The following is a 23,004-nucleotide window of genomic DNA, read 5'->3' as shown; positions in this document are numbered from 1 at the left end:
CAACAACCAGAAGTACTTGCAGTGGGCATAAATGCGCTGTGAGTGGAAAATCTTCTGTTTCAAAGTGTAAGGCTTTCAAAGATGGGCAGTGAATGAAATAATATCAGTGGTGTGTCGGTTAATCAGTGTGTGATTTACCAGTACAACTTTGTCCTCACCCATAGCTGATGGCCTTAAGCATGTGACAGAATGAAACTGAACACAGAAACGAGCTGAATGTGTGCAAGTTGTGGTGTGGGGCAGGTAGCCCTCAGCTTGTCCTCGCTGTTGGACCTGCGTATGTGCGTTGTCACTGAGCGAACACCTTCCCCATTCCATGTGTATCCTTCCCACTCTGCCTTCTTGCAGAGAAGGAACAAAAGATGCTTATGCTAAGCTCTAACATCAACATCAACATGCGGAACTATTAGGTTTGGGTGTTGGGCTAAGCCTACGATAACTGCTTTATGAATTTACACCACCTAGAGCAGTCCACCAACTTTTGTGATCGTGATGGGACATATAATTTGAACCAATTGCAGGGAGCTCAACAAAGGAGCAGAAACCAAAGTCTGTCATGGAGAGCCATGAGGACTAAACACATACTGCAGAGTAGGCAGGGTGAAGGTTGCAAGTATCTGTGGGACAGGTGAAATGGAAAACTACTGATGTGGAACAGGGAGGCTTGTAAAGTGGACAAAATGTAGATTGAAACCTGCTTTAAATCATGACTGACAGATGGACTTATCTGTACAGTAGATATCCAGGGAAGTGGCTAAAATTGTCTGGCAAAGGAATGGACAGTGGGATAAATTCCTCTGGGAGAATTAGTTGAGGTGGTTGTAAGAGATGCTGCTTGTTGCTAGAAACCCTTCATGATGACATGAAAAGTTCTTAGCGTTACATCCCACGTAAGGAAAGCTGCTCTCACACATTTGTGTTCATGTAATTCTACCTATTTTCTCCAAACTTGCACTTTAAATTGGTAAGAATTTCTAATTCCTGGTTGCAAGAAATGTCTGTAACGCAGCACTGGGGGCACCATTTCATAGTTTGTCTGCAGCGTGCAGCAGTGAAGCTCTACTTCTTTTCATGGGACAGCAGCAATTTGAGGAGAAGCAGTTTCTAAAGCAAGCAATCACTTTTATACAAAGAAAGGGAGAGGTTTCCCTGAGTGACAGGAGCAAGGTAGGGTGCTGACCTGTGCACTGCTGATGCGGAGTGGTACCCAGGGGAGCTGGGATTTGCTCTGCCATTCCCTGGTGCCTGAGTGCAGAGCCAGCCTGCATCCCAGTGTGGGCTGGGATCCACGGCTCAGGCCTGACGGCATCTGCAGGATTATTTACTCTATAATTTGTTTCCCATGCTGAAGAGCTGTCAAACTAGATTCCATTGAACATGGAATGAGGTTTGATACAGTTTTCTCTCTGCATCTTTGGGTAATCACAAACACTCCTTTTGCCCTTCTTCTCTTACTGCACAGTTTTCAGCCTGTTGTTAGTACATTGCGATTGCAAGTGACTGTATGTCCCCAAGGGCTTCAAAAATGCATAGATGATCACAGACATATTTTCTGAAATGAAGCCTGATACTATAACAAGAATCAGAATGAACTTGTTCCATTATCTTGTGCTTTTCTTTAGCCATGAAGACTGAGAGTGGGTTGAAAAATGTTTGGTAACTTTTGAAGCATAATCGAAACCACATCAGTATCTGGGGGAAAAAAAGAAAAAAAGTCAGCAATCATGACTTTCAGGCAATGGAGGGTTAAGATTTCTTATTCAGCGATGAGCAGTTAGGTGGTTTTTGGTGGCTGGTTTAATGGTTAATCTCTCTAATTAAGAGTCACCTGCATTAAAAATCCAAGGTTCAGATTCTCACAGCCTTGCTGTTAAAATCACAGAAAATTTGATCAGAATTTCAATGCAGGAAAAAAAAAAAGTAATGTCACTAATAATGGGTTTGGAGGAATCCTTCTGGTAGGGAGAGGGACTGGAAAACAGTAGCAATATCCTTGAGGATAGCAGAAGATTTTTATTTTTATTTCTATTAACATTTATATCTGCTCTATGTTTCTGGAAAAAGAAATGAAATAATAGCCCTGAATGAAAGGGCTGCACAAAAAAACTTTCCGCTTTAATTTCCCTTTACATATCCAATCCTTTAATTATGATTTTGAAGCTTTACAGTGTAGAAAGTTATTCCTTTGTTCTGCAGAGTGAAATTGTGTGTATGTTCCACGTGTTGGGAAAATAAAGCTCGTTAAAAGACTCGATATAATTACAGTACCTTAGACCAGGCATACTAAGGATAGCAGGATTAACATGCAAAAGACAAGCATTTTGATCTCATGGATTTCTGTTATGTTTTCATTCATTAAACTCTGATCTAAGTTGATTTGGGAGGTAATCAAAACGCATCCTTTAGAAGTGCCTTTTTAAGTTGTGCAGTGAGTGAAGATTTGAAGTTGTGACTCATGGATTGTTTCAAAAGTTAATTTTTCCATGTTCTATTCTGTGACTGTGTTATTCAGATGCTGCTGGAAAAGTTTTGGGCAACAGACTCTGGTAACCACAAATGATGGGAAATGCTACCAATACCAACTTGAAAATGACATTTTTTCTCTGAGATTCTTATAAGTAATTTTTTTTTTTTTTTTTTTTTTAAGTCGGCAACAGATACCCATTTAAGGGCGTTCTGATATGTTAACAGTATGCAAGCTAACCACATCTAAGAGTGGTGTCCAGAAGCTTTAGTGTATTGATTTGAGGAGGGCTTCATTCCATGCTTTGAATATAAGGAGAGTGATGATCCATCTCTAATTGCTTCTTTCCTATATGTAAAACAAAATGCGCCCCTTAGGTGCATTTCTGTTTAGATTTCTGTTTTTAACACGTAAAATCTCTTACACCTATAGAGGAAGACATGAGGACAAGTACGTGTACCCGTATAGCTTTTTTCCTCGTATTTATTTCTGTTGTAGGATATAATCTTTTGTAGTTCTGTCTGGAGAGACTGCAAAAGGTGCATTTGTGGAGTTCAGCTTACTGAACCTAGCGGGATGGCCTGTGGAAGGAGTTCAGTTTGTGCAAGTCACAGAACATTATGTATTACGGAAGTAGAAGAACTAAACTGTGTTATTGTTTGGTATTTTGTGATAGAAATGAATCATCAGAAAACTATGCCTCATTTTTTGACCTTCCCATAAGATATTTATGGCTTTTTATTGTTATATTAAGGGATTTTAGCATCTAAATGAAAATACATCCTCCATTAAGGTGAAGCAATTCACACTGCGTAGGGTATTGATGCGTATTTTATGACTTCATGGGGAGCACAGAGCTTTTCTCAAGAATTCAGTATTTTGCAATGACTCCTTTAAAAGATTAAAGGCAAAATGATTCAGAGATTTCAATAGCACTGTTGCCACTTGTTCCAATCCTTCAAATAAAGACGAGTCTCAGTATCAAGTCACTGCAATTTGGAGATGTGCTTGTAAGTTAAGTCCTTGATAAGTAAGCAACCGAGACTTGAAAATTCCAGGCTGTCATGTAAAGCAGTAGGCATTCCATCTCCTGCACATGCTTGTTTATAGAAGACTGTTTTATGCAGCACACTGCTCTGTCTTCAGCCAGTCCCATTCTCCGTATTCTCCCTGCTCAAACCACCTTTCTTCCACGCCCTTCTTATTTTAAGCATTTCCTGTCTCTATCTTTTGTACCATGATTGTCCAAAAATTTGCTGCTTTGTACATCTGCCAGAAGTGAGAGTGTGGGGATACCAGCATTGAGGAAAAAATGTCACTTTTTTTCTTTGAATCCTGTTTTTGCATTTTCTTGGATATTATTCAGTAGTGGAAGATCCCACTTTGCACGAGACCTAAGGAGTCTGAGCAGCAGCCAGTAGTAGACAGGCTTAACTTAGCCTTACTTCATATTGCTTCTCTGTACTTTGAGATGTAAACCATTTTATTTTAAGAATAGAAAAACTCATGCTCATGTTGCAATCACATAATCTAATATTTCTTGTATTCCAATTCAGATCCTCTGTACATTCATTTCTTCTCTTTTCCACCCTCAATAAATATTCCTTTCAGATCGAAGTGATACAGAGTCATACAAATGCTTTGTTCTGTTGGCTCTATGGAGCTTTAACAAGAACCTCCAAGTTGTATCTGCCTTCTGCAGCAGATGGGCATGTACAGAAGAAAACATATATACCGGGAAGCAAGCTTGTTGCCTTGTTGATTAGGAATTTTTGACTACCTTGATTTGTATTGTATACGTCCTTGATGATAAAGTGATGCACAAATTGAAAAGTGCAAGTGATTGCTATTTGTGTGTTCTGTTTTACCTGTTATCTTGCAAGCATTTCCTTGCAAAATGTGAGTATCATTTTTGAGGAGATGGGAGTGCTTTTTGATGAAATCCGTGACTGGGAAGTGTCAGTGCACTTCTGCACGACAGGATGCGTGTACTCTATGTGGAGTTGGCTATGTGGAGTTGTATCTCTGCAGAGCTAATATTGCTCATTAGCACTTCATTTGTTGCAATTACAAAGATTCAGCAAAACTCTCATCTGTGTGTCTTTTTCAAGCTTTCATGGAAAAAAAGCGATGCTTACATGAAGATCATATCTTAGACAAATGTCCCAGAAAAGTTTCCTTTTGCTATAAAGGTGCCTCAGCCTAAAGAGATCCTTGAGAGTGCTGCTAGGTATATCACTAAATACTTTACATCACATTCCAGTGCTTTAGCTGGTGGCCAATTTTCTTCTTTCAATACTACCTCTGCTTAAATGCAGGTTTTGCCTGGACTAATTATATTGCACATTAATAGGAATGAGCTTGTATGTTATCTGACTTATCTGGATATTAGGCTTGTATAGGTATAATGTGCATAACTAGATGGTGCTTATCCATTACATATCAACCTTTCAATTGATTTGCAGGCTATCCGATGCACTCTGGTGAGCTGTAGTTGTCAGTGTTTCAAACCTGGGAAAATAAATCAGCGACAATGTGACCAGTGCCGGCATGGATGGGTAGCACATGGTAATACTTATTCTTACAATCTATATAAAACATTCTACACCCTTCCTCACGTGTTGTTTTATTGCGTGTTGTACTCCCTTCCTCAATAGTCTTTACATTCAGTTTTACATCACTTGTTACTTGTGTTTACTTATGTTTTATGGTTTTATTTACAGCCCTGAGCAAATTAAGGATTCCCAATCTCTATCCATCAAGCCAGGTAGAAATAGTTCAATCCAATGTTGTCTTTGATATCAGTAGCCTCATGCTGTATGGAACCCAAGCTATTCCCGTGCGCCTTAAAATTCTGCTAGATCGGCTTTTCAGTGTTCTGAAGCAGGAAGAGGTGATACAGATTCTCCACGCTCTGGATTGGACACTACAAGATTATATACGTGGATATGTGCTGCAGGTATTGCATTAAGAGGGGTTTTTTTTAATATAACTATGATAATTGAGTCATGTTTCAGAATATTTTCTAGCTTGATATTTTCAGTAGTTCACAATGTGCTAACCATGTAGTACATCTGAAAGGCAGTAATAGACTTGTAGAAGAGTAGCACCAGAAAAGGAAGGGTTAATTTTTGGTCATTGCTCTCCTCTGAAATCTTTCCTCTTTGCTCAAATCTATCAATAAAAGGAAACTAAGGAGCAAAAAAAAAAAAAAAAAAAAAAAAAAGGGGGGGGGGGGGAGGAAGGTTACTGGGAAAGGCTTCCAAATGTACTCAAAATATTATTTAACCAGTAAGTTTACTTTAATATAGCAGAATAATACACTGACAAATAAACTTGATATCATTTCAAGCACCGGGGACGATCTTCATCACTGATGTAGTGCTCCTGAGCTTACTGGAGCAGCATCAAGGATAAATTGGGCCCTGTGTGCTTACCCTGATGTTAGTCCTTGCTACTATGGAAGTTACCTTTTATGTAAAGTAATATGATGATCTTACATTATGACATGAATCAATATTTAATGGTCTTGATAATCTTGCTTTTTAGTGTTAGGATTAAAAATATGGAATCAATTACCTTGAACCTCTACCACATGAAAAATTTATAATGTTACGTTCTTCATCATCTTAGAAACTCTTACATGCACTGTGAAAAATCTCAGTAGGCCATCAAATACATGTTCTGTGATAAAATATTTATTGTAGTTATTGGGAAAAGTTAGGCATAGCTAGAGTTTGAAAGAACTCCAACACTCCAGTGTAATTACAGCTGTGCTCTGTGAACACTGGCAATAGATCAATACAGGTTCATTTGTTCTCTGATCTTAGTTACTTGGAAGATTATTAAACTTGCAATTAAAGAATACTTGACTTAAATGAGGAGCTAAATCTTGGTCTGATTGCTCTATCTCTGCTGTCTGTAGTTAGATAATACTGTTGTTCAAATGATGTGTCTTAATTTTTGTGGAAAAAGAAAGGTTTATTGGAAAGTATTTCTATTAGTTCTGAAAGAAATAATAAAGCCAATGTGGTAAAATTTGAAGAAAATATCACAATTACTATTAATCTCTTGTTAAATAGAGTAATTTCATAATTTTGCTGAAGAGTTTCTAGTCTGTGGAGAGAGATTGGGGGGGCAGGGGTTTTCTTTTTTCCTATTTCACTAATTAATTTTTATTTGTTTGTTTTGCTGTAGGATGCTTCAGGAAAGGTGCTGGATCACTGGAGCATAATGACCAATGATGAAGAACTGGCAACTTTGCAGCAATTTCTTCGTTTTGGAGAAACTAAGTCCATTGTAGAGTTAATGGCAATTCAGGAGAAAGAAGGGCAATCAATTATAATACCACCACCTACTGCTAATTTGGATATTAGGGCATTCATAGAGAGCTGCAATCAACATAGCCCTAATTTTTCAGCTTCCTTGGACAAAATGAGCCCCACCAATATTCATCCCTTTGAGAATATTGTGAATAACATGGCTTTCATGCTGCCATTCCAGTTTTTCAGTCCAGTGCCTCCACCTTTAATAGGTTCGCCACCAGAAAGACACTTGATTGAGCAGGGTCAAGACCATAGCAGTGAAACTAAACAAGATATCCACCTACCTTTTACTGAAAGCAGCTTCCTAACTTCTAGTTCTGCACCGTTTCAAGTTGAAAATGAGAGGATCATAAATGGTCCAGATGTCACCACTAAAACAGAAGATGATGCCCTTTTAAGTGATTCGAGTTCACATAATACAGCAGCAAAGCTTGAAATGACATCACTCTCTCCAGAAACCAAAATGAAATCTGTTGAAAAAAATGGCACTGGGCCAAGGAAAGGGCGTGTTTTCTGCACTGCATGTGAAAAGACATTTTATGACAAAGGTACTTTGAAAATACACTATAATGCTGTTCATCTGAAGATAAAGCACAAATGTACAATCGAGGGCTGCAATATGGTATTTAGCTCTTTGCGTAGTCGAAATCGTCATAGTGCGAATCCTAACCCCAGGCTCCATATGCCAATGAACAGAAACAACAGGGACAAAGATCTAAGAAACGGTTTGACAATTGCTGGACCTGGAGATAGTAAAAGGACAGAATTTACGATTTTAGCTCCGGATAGCAGAACAATTACCAGCTATGCCAGCTCTTGTACAGATGCAAAGGGCCAGGCTGGATTTCCCAGTATTGGACAGAATGGTGTCCTCTTTCCAAATCTGAAAACAGTACAACCTGTTCTTCCTTTCTATCGTAGTCCAGTCACACCGGCTGAGCTTGCTAATACTCCAGGTACTCTTCCTTCTCTGCCCCTTGTTTCTTCCTCAATACCAGAGCAGCTTATTTCAAATGAATTGCCATTTGACGTGCTACCCAAGAAGAAATCCCGTAAATCAAGCATGCCTATTAAGATAGAGAAAGAAGTTGTTGAAACACCTCATGAAAGTAGTGATGTTGCCAGTTCTGAAGATGATACACGTCTGCAAGTGGTAAGCGATGGAGAGCTTGAATCCTGTGAGCATAAGATAGAGAAGCAGGTGTCCGGCAGGGTGGAAAATCACCCCCATTCAGGTAATTCATGGAAATCTGTCTCTGGGGTGGAGGGCCCAAAGTATTTTGAATCTGTCTTTGCACCAGATAACCAGTACATCAAGGATATCTCTGAGAATGAATTACATCACTGTGAGAAAGAGGTTAAACCAGAAGAAAATCAACCATTAAAAATAGTTTCCCATGAGATTGTATATGAAGATCCAATACACCACCAAAATGATGTTATAAAACCAATGACTGAATCCCCCATATATGTTAAAGAGCAGTCAAAACGCAGGATTTCTAAAGATGACTGCCCTGAATTACAACACCACTTGCTGACCGGGGGCTTTTTCAGCACTTTGTCAAACAGGGGTGCTGCCATTGCTTGTTTTGAAGACTCTAAAGATATGGATCATGTCAGCCAACATGCACTAGGGATTCAGAAGGAAGAAAGCCGCTTTCATTGTGACATCTGTAAGAAGACTTTTAAAAACCCTTACAGTGTAAAAATGCATTTTAAAAATGTACATCTGAAAGAAATGCATATTTGCACAGTTGAGGGCTGTAACGCTGCTTTCCCTTCTCGTAGAAGTCGAGACAGGTAAGAAATTATAAACAAAATTGTATTTATTTTACCATCATAATGGAGCCTAATTTGAAATTAAAATGAGTGTTGGAGGAATGGAGCCTGCAAAGATTTTCTGTGTATCCTCGTATAACAGGTACGATAACTTATCAGAACATTCATGAAATGAAAATCCATTGAAAGAAACATTTCCACTAGACTACAAGGTATTAAATAAAGCCATGAAAATTTCACAACTGATAAAGTCTTCAATAGTTGCGAGAATACTTTAGAACATAAAGGGAAAGCCACGAGGGTATGAATTCGGCTATTTTCCAGTAGATGCATGTGTGGACTTATATGTTCAGTGCGTACTTCCATGTGTATTTTAAATTGTATACAGTATTTTTTAAATGAAAGAGAAATTAGATCAATTCAGGAAATCTTCACTTCTCCTTCCATTACACAAGGATTTCAAACAACCTCATAGGAGAAATCCTATAATAAAAGATAGATTACTCTATGTCAGTGCAAAATCAAACTTACGCATTGCTAGTTGAAGTAATGCTGTCTGGTGTGTATTGGTAGTGCTTTAATGTGAAATTGCATACTAAACTCTAAACAATAACATGAGCCAGATTCAGTTTTCTGTTAGCTGCAGTATTGTGTTGCTGTTAGTCATTTTGTTTCAGTCTATTTTGCCCATTGGCTGAGAAACAAGAACTGAAGTTTTACTGTTGTCTGTCAGTTATGTATCTGAATTGAGAAGTGGTAGATAACAGTTCTGTTAAAGTGGGACTAAGCCTTGTAAGTTTTCTAACACTTCTATAACAGTGTTACAGCAGATCTTGACTGCAGAAAGTGTGCCTGGATAGTAGTTCAGAGTGACACAAGGTTTAGATTGTCTGTAATCTGCTAGGCGTGCTGGAGCCAGCTGATGTAGTCCAGAGAGGACGAGCCAGTCTTTGAGGACTGGCCGCTGCATGTGAGCTGCACAGATTCATCTGCTGCTGGCAAGGCTTCATACCCTGGTCTGCTGCCTGCATCTTCCCAGATGTGAATTCCTCTCCACGCTAATTGTGATATGGGCCACAGGAAAGAAGGCCAGCAGTAAAATTTGCATTCACATGCCACAAATTCCTTCCCACATCAATATATTCAGTTAAATTCTAGTACTGTTTTTTTTTTTTTTTTTTAAGAAGATGATTTGCTTAATAAACGTGTAAATAAACTGTGCCCCTTTTGAAAAGTTATCTAAAGTCAATCTACAAGGAAGTTTACAAGCTTTGTGCAAAAGAGCAATTATTTGAAACAACTTTGCAGAAGCTTCTTTTTTGACATATAACGCTGTAAGTGCAGGTGAAAAGGATTTGTGTCCTTTTGTATACTTTGGATGAAGCTGAGTTAGGTGATGGCAAGGGAAAATGAATGTTCTCCTTGTCTTGCAATAAATTCAATCTTCTAAACAGAGTCTGGAAGTTCCCAGTAGGCTGATTGATGATATACAATGAAGAGTAGTGATTTTGTTTTGGTGGTTGTAAAACAAATCCAGAGATGCCCATTCAAAAACTGGAAGTTGTGTGAAATGCAATGTTTCCTCATTCAAGAAAAGTCCTTTCAAGGAAAAGCTCTGTACTGGTGTGTGGAGCTGCCTCTTGGTACATGGTTACAGTCCTTAAAATCATCAATATATTTTGCAGTCTCAAGAATCACTCCTTTCCTACTTTGTCCATTGGGGAAGGATTGCATTTTTTCTTACACTGAGTCCATTTTCTGAGCTCAGTTCAGCACCTGGAATTCTTTAGTCTGTTCACCAACTCTTTTGGGCCCAGCACTAGATCTAGTGGAGTGAACAGCTATCCACAATGTAGGACAGAATTGAAAACATTGATTTCTGTAGAGTTATTTCTGATATATACCAGTATAAGCAATTTGAGATAGTCAGTCATATGTATAAATCATCCATGTGCACTCCTCTACGGCAGTTCTTCAAATGAGAAGCATACAGTTCTTGCATGCTACTAAATATTGATTTTTTTCTCTTTGTTAATGATCCTTATGAAACAACTGTTAAGTGAGGCAAAATACTTTCTTGCTAAGCTTGTCTTTGTTCTTTTAGACATAGTTCAAACCTAAATCTTCATCATAAGCTTCTGACTAAAGATACACTGGAATTCAACAACCATTTCAATGCAACATACCTCTTGAAAGACATGGCTAAGGAGTTTTGTCAAGATGTCTCTTTAAAACAACATGTTGGACATACTTCGGTAATCTTCAAAGGAATGAACAGAACAGGCAGCTTGGTTTTTCCAATGAGCAAAATTAGAGAACCCTGTTCTGAGAGTTACGGATACGATCCATTGAATGATGGAGGTGTTCTGGATCTAAGTACTACTTCCAGCATTAAATCTGAGAGCAGTGCTCATTCTTCTTGGGATTCTGATGGAGGAAGTGAAGTGTGCACCATGCCCTTGGATGATAGTGATGAAAGCTGTGAAGGACCCAGCCTAATGCCCAGTGATGAACTCTACCAAGACTGTAATTTAATTGAGAAAGCTGATCAGAACTTCATAAATTTACCTTCCAGTTTGCCAATAACTTGTCACATATGTCAAAAAACTTACAGTAATAAGGGAACTTTCAGGGCTCACTACAAAACTGTGCATCTCCGCCAGCTCCACAAATGCAAAATCCCAGGTTGCAACACTATGTTTTCATCTGTTCGCAGTCGGAACAGGCACAGTCAAAACCCTAATCTGCACAAAAGTCTGGCTGGGTCACCAACTAGCCTACAGTAAGACCATGCTCATCCAACTTTTTTTTTTTTTCTTCCAGGAATTAATCATTTCAATTAAGGAATGTGTTCATTTAAACACACTTGACTTCCGGTGCACTCAACAACCACGGTCAAATTCTTTTCTCCTGTGTGTGCTCTCCTGCAGTTTCATTTAGCAAAGCTTGGTGCTGTAGTTTTTGTGCAATTGTTTGGTTTGACATGAAATAGCTAGAGCTTCTGTAAGGAAGAGAAAGTGTTCTTGAAATGGGGGAGGTATGGAGTCATTAACTAAAATATTTCCGATACCTCTGAAGTATTATTTATCAACAATAGGAGCTTCAAATGAGAGCTGTCATCCTTTGTGTTTACATGTAAAATGGGTTGTTGTGCTGTGTAAGAAATTGTAACAATTGTGTTGTTTCCTCTGATTGGCTTGAGAGTTCTGGGGCTATTTCATTTCTGACAACTTGATCTGAAGCTGTCTTGCAGTATTAATTGAACGCGGCATTTGCAGTTTACTGTACCTTGAAATTTAAAGGAGTCCAAATTTCCTGAAATCCTGTAGTCCTTACTCTTCAAGTGGGAATTTCACTTGAATAGCAATATTTCAGCTTTTTTTAGAATTTGAAACTGTTTACTTTGCAGAAGGAGAGGCCACTTAACTTGGCAGGGTTGCCTAATTAACTGGGAGGCTCTTACAGATTGTAGAGACAGAAAGAAACAAGTAAGAAAAGGATTAGCTAAAATTTCTAAGCTACAGCAAATGCATCCATGACATAAAAAAAAAAATAAATTAAAATGCACTTTGAGTTTCTCTTTCAGGAAGACAAAACATTTTGTTTATTTAAAAAAAGAAAAAAGAAAAAAAAGGAGTGGGAGAAGGGGGAAACAATGTGAAAATCCAAACTGCTTTAAGAGTTTGAAGGTGCAATTCCAAGCCTTTGAGAGGGAGAGAGAAAATGGATGCAGTAGATAACCTTCATGATATATCAGTTACTGTTCATCTTACTGGTGACATAAAACACACGTTGATCTATGTAATGGTAGAAAGCTTAATCTAATTCAAATCTCTTTTAATGAGGACATTGCTCAGTGTCTGTTATAATGTTTGAAATCCCTGTACTTGTCCCTGTAATTAACAGTATTCTGCATTATGTTCTATGCACTTAAGATTGGTCTTGCATTGTATTTAAAAATTCACTTTAGTATTTAATTTGTAGTCACATCATACATCATACAAAAGCTGTGTATGTTCTTGTGGTGCATCTTCTTTGACTGAATGATTTCCATACAGAAAAAGAAATACTAAAGCAAGTCTTACAATAACTTTTTTAATTCACCAAGTGAAATCACCTGATCAGTTGTAGTATGCAGGCATGATATTGGCAGCACAACCTGTACATATTATACCAAAGTGCTTACAGTATTTGTGGTTTCTAGTCTAGCTTTCCAGTATAACTGGATCTTAGTCTTTATTCATTTTTGTGACTAAATAAAAATAGATCGAATTTCTGGATTTGGTATGTATGTAGAAAGACTAGTACAATGCTATTGCCATATGTCTTGATGTTTAACTTATTCTAAAATATACTACGGTATTGTAACCATTTCATATTGTATAAAGAAAACAAAAGTGGACTGAATATTTCATTAATTCTTTTGAAAACTGGTTTGTGTGTGAGTATGGGTTATGCAAGGAAAAAACATGACAGTTGTAAATGTTTGTGCTCATTAGAAATGGTTTCCATGCATTGTGTAAAGTAATCTTCTATTTTTTTAATTTACAGTAGGTTTATGTGATATTTAAAATAACCCATTTGTGCTTGAAGTCATCAAGAGGAACTATTAGCCTGGGGAGAGCTGTCCCGTTCTTTTGGTTGTTTTTTCTTTGTTTTGTTTTGGCAAGTGGGGGCCAATGCTTTGGGATTTTTCTTTGTTTGCTTTAAATGAGACCTCATATTCAAGGAGATTGTGGATGAAAGCTAAGGGTACAACTGTCGGAGACACATCTGCTTCCAGCCTTTTGATAGTGTAAATCACTTGTTTGTTATATAGCTATTTTGAGTTCTTTATATATATGTGTGTGTGTGTGTGTGTGTGTGTGTGTGTGTGTATACATATATATATATATGTATATATATATATATATGTATATATAAACCAATTTCTTTTATCATGAATGGTGTTTGTTTTTTTGTTTTGTTTTGTTTTGAAACAGTGTACTGTAAACTAATGCTGTAATGCCCATTAATATAACTTCCACTGTGTCCGAAAAGGAAACACGTTTGTATATCCTAACAATTTTGTATGTGTTAATAAAAGCAAATAATAATGCCTCTGGTTGATTCAGAAAAGTAGGCTTTTGTGATTGAGTAAATACCTATTCTTCACTTCTGTTCAAACAATAATTTTGAAAACACATCCCCTCTGTAGGGAACACTGTTTTGACAGTGGTACTAACTTATTCTGTAGTAAAGAAGTGTTGTTATTGTAATGAGCCATTGGAAGTAATATAATAAATGTTATCAGATATTTCATTGATTTTTTTTTTTCCTTAAGTAGTAGGCAAGGGGAGACATTAGTTTAAATGTCATCAGCTAAACAGAAGGTAAATATCTCAGCACTGAGAACTGTGTTAGTACAAATGTTTTCAGCTCTATTTTATATTTTTTAAAGGTTTTGGGTTTTTTTTGTTTGTTTGTTTTGTTTTGTTTTGTTATTTCTCTAAAGACTGAACAGGATGGGAGATTTACGAGAACAAGCTAAGCCCTCGGTGCCCCTAGAATACCATATGTATCTCATGAAACTTTTGTGTAGCTCCCTCCTCCTAATGACCGCAACGTGGCTGGACCAAGCCTTAACATCTCCTGTTAGTTTTAAATACGTGCAATGCTTATAGCAGCCTGTATCACATATTCACCGCAGATGTTGAAGGAAGTAACCTCACTTCAGAATAGTAGCACCACTTTTTTTTTTTTTTTTTTTTTTGAACTTTTCATAGTTGCTCTGCAATGCCTGTGGCAACTTCCACTGACTGATGCTCAGTTCCAGAGATGTTTTCATCTGTGATGCTCTGAGTACATGCAGTTGAAGGATCAAATCTTTATATGAGGTTTGAAGTGGGCCTGGATATGCCCACCATTACTGTGCATGTATGTTGCTCCCTTTTTTTTTATTTGTATCTTCTTTCTTTCCTTGTAGAAAACAAGAGCCTCAAAAACTAGATCATGTCATCTTTTTCTGACTCAAAAGGAGAAGGCAGAGATGCACGCTGCAGAGTAGCCACTCCGTACTTTTGAGCACCCGATTTCTCAGAATACAGGTATTTTGTAGTTGTTGGTTGCAAGTCTCTATAGCTCTGGAATAATGAGTGTCATAGTGCTTACAAGAGTATTTACAGAAATCTGTTTTTAACAGAGAAGAAGGGATCTGGTTCTAATACCTCCAGTTTCCTAGGTGCTTTGAAAAGAACTGTGGCAAAACCAGAGGTTGTTTCTGATGAGTCTTTAGTAACGTTATACACTGTAAAACCAGTGAAGTGGAGAAACAAGTTCTGAAAATGCCTTTCTGATGCCCTGCATTGAATGGGAAAGCCTAAACAAAAACTGAACTACCTGGACTTAGTCCAGGGCTTTTTCAATTTGATGCCAGGCCATCCTTGAAAAGGGTTCACAAACAGCTTCTGATAAATCAGCAAGCAGAAGTTAAAGCAATGCAGTTAAACTAAAAATACCTTTTTGAGTTTAAGATACAGGGCATAAGGGTTCCATTCAGCATGCAAGCAAGCAACCTTTTCAAAACTGAAATGAGAGTCTGAATCTGAACTGGGAAGGATACAACAATGCAATGAGAGGAGGAGGGCTGGATCAAAGAGTTCTTGCAGAGAGCCAGGCTGCAGGGTTTGCTCAGAGCAGCATTTACTGCCGGCTCCCCTGATTTAAGGGGTGCGAAGGGCAAGTCTATATATAAAAAGGTAAGACTTTAAGTTAGATTAAGTATGTACAGAGTGATCAGTTCAGCTTTGAATTACTTGGAAAACTTTTCTGAAGAGTTTGCTGGCTAGTGATGTTTCCACATAACCTCAGGAAGCACGTTTCTGATGGTAGACTGGCTTTTAATTTCCTTCAGTCCCCTATCCCCTGGCCCCTGTGCCTTTTGATTCTCCTTGGGTTGCACGTAGTTGCTAACTTGCAAATGTTGTGTTGAAACATCACCCTGTTAAGTTGTAGCCCTGTCAGCTGGGTTTCCCATGAGCACCCTTCTGCTTTCACATGTGTTCCATAAACTGGTATAAGAAAAGGAAGTGTCACAAAGTGGCAATCTCCTCTGGTAAGCCAGGTCTCATTCTGCTCCAGTTAAGAGCTTCGCAGAAGCACTTGTGGCCATTTGTTTCGTGTTTCTGTAGCTGCTGTCTTAAACTGGTAAAGCTGAATATGAATCCTAACTGCCAATTCAGACATGTCTTCTCAAGCATGAGCTGATTCTTTGCTTCAGTCTTTTATATCTTGGATCACTATAATATTCTTGTTCTATAGTTTCTGTTCATTTAATGTAGGGATTGCATCTCTAGTGTGCTCTCTTATTACCATTATTGTTAGTTCCTATCCTTACCGGCCTTTTGAATTTTACAAATTTAAGTGAAACACACTTCCTACTCGTTCACTGTCTGCACATCTCTTACCACAGAGTAGCATTTCCCTCAAGTCCAGAAGCCCAGCATGCCCTTCTCGTTCAGACCTAAAGCCATAAACGCAGCTACCAGAAAGGCAATTGTCAGGGATCAATTGAACCATTCTGGGTGGTTTTTACCTCCTCTTTCTATCCATTAAAGATTCAGGAGCAGCTGGTCCTTACATCCATTCAGTCACAGTGATAAAATGCAATGGGTCACTATTGGCTTCCTAACTTTTAAAAAAATATTAATAAATAAACCATAAGTTGCAAGTAATATTATTTTTGAGGCTTTTAATGAGAAACCTATGCTATAGTAAAGCTGAGCAGACAAAAAGATTTAAGAGTTCTCAAATCCAAAATTATTATTTTTAATTATAGTAATTATGCAAACCATTTCATGGAAAAAAATTTGTCTTATCTGAATCTGGTAATTTATAAGAATGACAGTATTTGTCAGTACTCTGTGCACAGGTAAATTATTCACATACATGAACACATTGTATAATTGTATATGCATTAAGACTGCATATTCATGTTAAACCCAATTCCACTCTCATTTATGGTAATAGAAGCTGGGAATAATTTCGAAGAAGTCAGTAGACCGGGGCGTATAATACCAGAGTCACATCTCAACAAGGGCTGTAAGTTATGTTTGTATGTAGGTTCCTGTTGGCTGCTTGTACTGGTCTGTGATTATTAGCTTATTGAAGTAGCTCAAAATGTAACACTTCAATAGACTAAAGAAGTTTTACTAATTTCTACACCCCCATCTCCACTATAATGTATTGGAGCTGCATTTCTATGTGACTAATGTAACAGCAATCCTATGAAAAGTATTACCTTTGCTGGTAAGATAGCATGAAACAGATCTTGTGTAGATGCAAAACACTTAACTCTGAGTGAGCTCTGCTAGTTTTGACAAGTTCAAAATCTGGACAGATATATCTTATCACATTCAAATATGTCCAGCCAAAAATTCTGAAAGAGAACAAGGCTGCGTGAGTGTAGGGCGTGTAGAGATGTGGAAGCACTGGGAGCCGCCAGAGTGACTTCAGAGGAATCACTGGCAAAACAACATAACTTACCAGAGAGGAGACATGTTATTGCTGCCCTGGGAAGCCGACATCTGCACCTCTGTGTGGGATGATATAAACCTTACGTTGGATTCCTGAGCACAGAGGCCATGTGCAAGTGAGAGGTATATGCAGGCTTCTCGGGCTGTGAACAGCTTGAATAAAGCATTCTCCAAAATAACAACTTACTTACTACTGCCATATGCAGAGTAATAACATTCTTGTTAGCAATATCTACAGAACGAGGACTTCTTTTTTCAGAAAGAAACTCTGCACAGATTCTGTCCTTCACCAGAGTCCTGTTGACTGTCTCTCTGCCTTGATGGGAATATAATGGAAAAACTCATTTGAGTGAAATTTAGTTAGCTTGCTTTCCCAGAGTTCAGTTTTCATGATTTAGCAAAGGAGCATATCCTTACCCTTTGTCTACAGAGGATACAGTAGTTCAAGCTGTGCCCATCCTTACCCCTCAGCTGTTTCTCCATCTCCTTCCTTTCCAGGCATAGGAGAGGCACCCAGGTTTCTCTCACTCCTGCAGTTTGACAAAAATCTCCAGGCTCCTTTTGCTTTTTCTCAGCCTTATCTTACACAAACAAGAACAAAGATCAGCAGCTGGGAATGAGAGTAAGGCCTATAATTTGGAAAACAGTCACAGTGGTTGTTCCACAGGCTAAAGGAGTGCAAGAGAAACTAATGATGATGTTCCCATTTGTGTACCTCTATGTGCTTTATCACCATTCACAGAGAATACTTTATGAGGCTTTCCTTCTTGAGTACTATTTGTATTCTGTCATGGTAGAAGAAAATTCTTGTAAGAGGACAGCTGGCAAATGGTGTCTGTTTCTCATCTATATCTTTGCAACACTCCTTATAGTAAGGAGATGTGGGTTTTCTCCTTGCTCTGACCATGCAATTCTGACTGTGCAATGTATGGTGGAAAGGAGGAAAGCCCACCCTGCTCCCACGGCAGTGCCTTTGAGCAAATGCCATATGAGCATGGTGTGTGCTCTGGAGATGTGTTCTTCACAGCAAGGGGGGTGGAAGGGCTGTCTGCAGGTAAATGAGCTGATCTGGAGCTCAGGAGATCTGAAAACTCCAGCCACTACTCAAACTAAGTTTGACCTTCAGCATTTTTATGCAGATCTGCAAAGGCTTTTTGTGTCTCGGTCAGGAAAATTGTGAAGGTAACTGACTTATTAAAGTCTTGGGTGAATACTGTGATGTTGCAGGCTATGCAAGATCTCAGCTCTATAAAATCTGTTTTGCATCCCTATGGAAAGTTATTGCAAAGGTAGATTTTTTTTGATGACATCATTCTCCTCCCTGCCTTAATTTCTTAATTAAAAAAAAAATTGTCTCATAAGCAATCATTTCCTACATCACTAGTCTTTTTTCTTTTTCTTTTTTATTCAAAATGGCAATAGAAAGTAAATTACTCTCAGAGCTAAAATGCAACAGCCAACATTTGATGTCAGCTCTCATCCCCCTTCTGTTACCTTCTATGTGACTGAAAGAAATCCATTTGTCATTAAACGAGCATTTACTCTGTTTTACGTGTCCGCCTATTGCTGAAGAGAGTAGGTGATTGGTTTGGGTCGTTTTCTAAGACGGTTCTGTGAGGAGATGCTCAGCGTGGGTATACAGTGCTGCTCTCTTCTGGATGGAATCAGAACAGGCCGGTTCAGCCTTGTCCTTGCTAACAACTGGGGGTGATTCTGATTCCCCCACATGATGGATGATGCCTCTGTAAAATCTACATGTACACGCTTTAGAAAACTAAAATATGAATTTTCTCCCCTTATTTCAAGAGGTCTGTAGTGATGCCCAGGATAATGTAGATTCCTTACAATACTTTGTATTTTGTCTCAGGAAGTTTGTTGGTCATTGTAACAGATCTCAATCATGAAACAAGCAGCAAAAACCAACTGTTACTGCTTCAAACTGTAGAACCTTGAGATAATAAATATACGTGATAATTTTAAGTAATGAAATGTATCAAGTGTGCACATCTGGTTTCAGAGATGCATATAACCCAGACAAAAATGACAGTCAAACAGGGAAAGGAGAATAATTTCCAGGTCAGTAATAATAACAGATCACACAACGCTCAGGGGAAATCAAGCATGCATATTTGCATTCAGATATGCACTGCAAACTCGAGAACTCTGTGTACCCTTCTATAAAAGCATGCCAGAGCTTTCTTGAAAAGCAGTCTTTTTTAATCACATTAATTACATGTTGTGTCACGGTTGAAGACCACCTTCATGAAATTACATCAACAACTTTTGCACTGTCTAATATAAGTACTGTAAAGAATCCCACAAACGAAAGTCAGTGCAGTCTGTCCCAGAAATCTCTGCAGAACGTGGCTTAGCAGAGCAGACCAGAAGTATCACCCTGCTGAACATACTGCTCTTGAAATTTGCCTCATGAAGCAGTGATGCTTTTGAAGATATTATTCAGATCTCCCATTTCTCCTTTTGCATTTGCAGATTCTAGCTTTATATTAAATCATAGTTCTCTCTCAAATGTATTTCTGCTTTCCAAAAAGAAACTTAAACATGGACGCAAGTAAAAAAAAAAAACTAGTAGTCTTTTAAAATATCCAAAATGGCACGAAGTCTGTGAACAGCAAGGAGTGTACCTCTTCCCTGACTTAACATCAAAGGAAAGTCTCGGGGCATTTCAAATGAAGATAAAAATGTTTAATTCTGTGTACAGAAAATACTTTAAAGTAAAGCATACAGTGGAGAGAGAAAGTTCTCTCCCCAGTGTTTTAACTTTGCAGCCTCTTTAAAGTCATGGGGCTGAGGCTGGGGCACAAGTAGAATTTTGGTACTTTATTAATTCTTTTTCTACACGTCTAAAATAATTATTCACTGCCAGATTAGCAGAAGAGTGTTAGTGTATGGAAGGGATAACAAGGGGAAGTTGGATATTTGGACAGGTGTATGCCTTATCGAAGCAGCAGGATATTCATGACCTCTGTATCCATCCTGGTGCAAGGCTTGATGTGTAGCCTTCTTGTGTCTTAAGACCAGTGCCCTGAGGCATCCAACAGCATGCAACCAGCATTATTTTCATTGCAAACTGCATGGCTTGTTCAGAATATTACAGTTGGTTTGAGTTTGCTTTGTGTTGTTGATTTTTTTTTTTTTTTTTTTTTTCATAGCAGAATTATTGACATTTTCATCCTGCTTTTCCAACCCAGCACTGATGTGGCTTCTTTTCACCATAGCAAAATTGCAGAAATAGGGTTTGGTTTAAATGTAAGAAAAAAATACTTTTTTTTTTCTTTTTCCTCAGTCCTATCAGCTTTTACTGAACCTATTGCTAAGTTGGAATTAGAAACGTAAGGAAAAAGGACCCAAGTATAGAGAAATTAGAGCCACTAGTGAACGATAGTAAATGTAGTCTGAAAGTGCTTAGCTATTCAACATCATATTCTTCTGTCCATTCACCCATAACATAATGCATATACTTCCAAGTGTTGTGAATGTTTGTTGTTCTCAATGTGAAAATCAAGCATAATCTTGTGAAAGCCTCTTTATAACAGAGGTCCTTGATATGTGGACTGTAATATAAGGAAAGATGATTAAATCATAGCTTTCTTGTGCAACTTATTAGGCCTTTTGCCATGCAAAGTTGACTCTCATTTCAAAGTGCTAACTTTGAACAGCAGAAGTATATTTTGACGAATTAACACTTGGTGTAGAACTTTCTTATGCATGGAAATGATAGTAGCTGTTGGAATTATACTGTCTAATCTGTTGAAAGCCTTGAATTCACACCTGCAGGTAAGTGAATTAATAGCACTTGCTTTCGTAAAACAGCTGAGTTATGGCATGATTATGATGAACTTTTGATGTGATTATGATGAACGTATGAGTTCTCTTGTAAGTTTTGAAACAGTGCTAAGATCTTTATGTTCATGGCTCTGTGACTGAAGAATTGTAATTCTATGATTTATTCCTTTCTCTAGGTTGTTCAGCAGTGCTTTTCTGTCATGGGAAACTTTTTTTCTGCTGTTTTTCTATTCTATGTTAAAATCTGGATGACATTCCAAGTTTAAAAGTGAAAATCCTGTGCAATCTATACGCTTTTGCTTCTGTCTGCTCTTATTCCTAGATTCTGCTCTCACATAATAAATGTACATCTCTGTTGAAGTCAACATGTAGGGGGAAGTAAGTTTCTTTCCCCCCCCCCCCCCCCCCCCCCCCCCGCCTCCAGGCCAAAATGAGCTCTCTCAATAGCACACCTTTGAATGTTTTGGTACAGTATATATTAAGTAGAAGGAAAGATGTTGGGGAATATGTGTAGTAAGATGGTTCTGAGCAGTTCTACTAGAATTTTTCTACAAGGAACATATGCCAAGAAAGAAAATCCACAAACCTTCTCTATTGGTTGTATTATTCATCAACTTCTACTGAACTGATGGTCCATTCCTGGTACCCTAAGTTCATTTACCTTGCCATACACTTGAGTCTTTCAGCTATAAGATCTCTTAAGCTGTTCAGTTTTTCAGCAATTACCTGGAAGGGTAGAAAGAGGAGGGAATATTGTATATAATGCCATCCAGACTTGCAACTTTCTAGGATGAAAGTATCTAACTGCACAGCACTAACTGAGCCCTGATTTCTAGAGAGAGGATCAGGTCTGCCTCTCATCAGAATCACAACACAGTTTTTCAGCTAAATTCACGATAGTGGGAAAGATTCCCCACTGCTGCATTTTAGGGCTGAATTTGTTTTAGTGTTGTTCTCAGTGCTATATGTAAAGCTTCCAGTACTGTCTGAAATGTCCCAATTTGTGCTGGGCACATATGTTTTGTGGGAACAAAGTGAATGTTTCAGAGTATGTGCATACGTATCTAGAGCTGTCATGCAACAGTGCTAGATTTTGCAATATGAGTGATATTTACTAAGAAATTGGCTTGTAGTTCTTCATACATTCCCTACAAAATCTAGTGAGATTAATAGGATCAGACCTTGGGAATGCTCCAGTAGCATTTGCCCAGTGGTCTTCTCTTTACAAAAGCTGCTGGTGATACCATAGATGTGCCGGACTGGCCACTGGCCTTGTTTCAGTCTGAAATACGGAACCATGATCATTGGAAAGCTGGACATCAAGGAAAGAAACATCTTTAATGTATTTCAAAGGCAACACCAGAATAGAAGGTTTCAAGGTGAACAACCATTAGCAGTGTCTTGCTGCTGTAACACAATTATTGTCATGTTAACATGCAGGAAAGGATTGCAATTGCACTGCTAGCTTGGGGAAGCATGATGATTCTGCCTCGAGAAACTCACATCACACTCTTCTTTGCCATAGCAAAATGTACATACCAGCAAATGGCTTGGCACAGATCAGGGTAAAGTTCTTTCCTGAGGTGAGGGATGGGAACTTGCCCCACCCCAATGATACTGTTTGAGCTTCAAAAGAGCCTCTGTTTGGGACTACTTAAAGTTTCTTGGTAAATTAGGATCCTGCACACAGCAATTAGAGAATAGACCTAGAGGTGGAAAAGTTTAATCCTTATTTTTCATCCCTTGTGTTCTATGAGTGCATCCCACTCAGTGAAGTAGATTAGTAAATAAAATTAAAGATAGGGAAATGTAGGCATAACAATAAATCATTTTCTCATAACCAGAAAGTAAGCTTGTGTTAGAGACAGATGAGAAGCAAAGAGATTATAGCCTAAAAGCTAAATGTCTCTTGGAGCAGTTGTTCTTCATTGTAGTCAGATCTCAAGTTAGGGATCACAGTACACTCTGAGAAAAAAGAAGTTTCTTTTCTTCCCTTGAAATGAATTTGTCTGTTTTGCATCCAGAAGAAGTGTGATATTTACAGTTTAATAATTCTCTGATGTACTCTGACTCTTAATTTTTAAATTCTTTGAAACGTGTTGGTTATGATAGATAGGCT

General features: G+C 38.2%; 1 protein-coding gene and 1 long non-coding RNA gene across 3 annotated transcripts in view; one reads left to right on the top strand and one right to left on the bottom strand.

The window, feature by feature from the left end:
• BNC1 (basonuclin zinc finger protein 1) overlaps positions 1–13,869 on the top strand; it is a 33,777-nt gene extending 19,908 nt beyond the window's left edge. Inside the window, exons 2-5 of one of the 2 annotated variants that reach the window (XM_003209520.5) lie at positions 4,930–5,032; positions 5,188–5,423; positions 6,662–8,589; positions 10,673–13,869. In XM_003209520.5, the coding sequence (XP_003209568.2) occupies positions 4,930–5,032; positions 5,188–5,423; positions 6,662–8,589; positions 10,673–11,354 (2,949 nt within the window). In that variant the 3' untranslated portion in view covers positions 11,355–13,869. Of the gene's footprint in view, positions 1–4,929; positions 5,424–6,661; positions 8,590–10,672 lie in introns of both variants that reach the window. The other variant, XM_085234153.1, reaches the window with a different exon arrangement.
• On the bottom strand, positions 1,999–7,210 carry LOC146543556 (uncharacterized). Its single transcript, XR_014885955.1, has 2 exons — positions 7,074–7,210; positions 1,999–4,975 (listed from the first exon to the last, which is right to left on the bottom strand). It is a non-coding gene; the product is annotated as an uncharacterized LOC146543556 (long non-coding RNA).
• Positions 13,870–23,004: the final 9,135 nt, after the last annotated feature.

Source organism: Meleagris gallopavo, chromosome 12 (assembly GCF_905368555.1).
Source record: "Meleagris gallopavo chromosome 12, MGAL_WU_HG_1.1, whole genome shotgun sequence".
NCBI lineage: Eukaryota > Metazoa > Chordata > Aves > Galliformes > Phasianidae > Meleagris > Meleagris gallopavo.
This window is presented reverse-complemented; position numbering and strand designations above follow the sequence as displayed.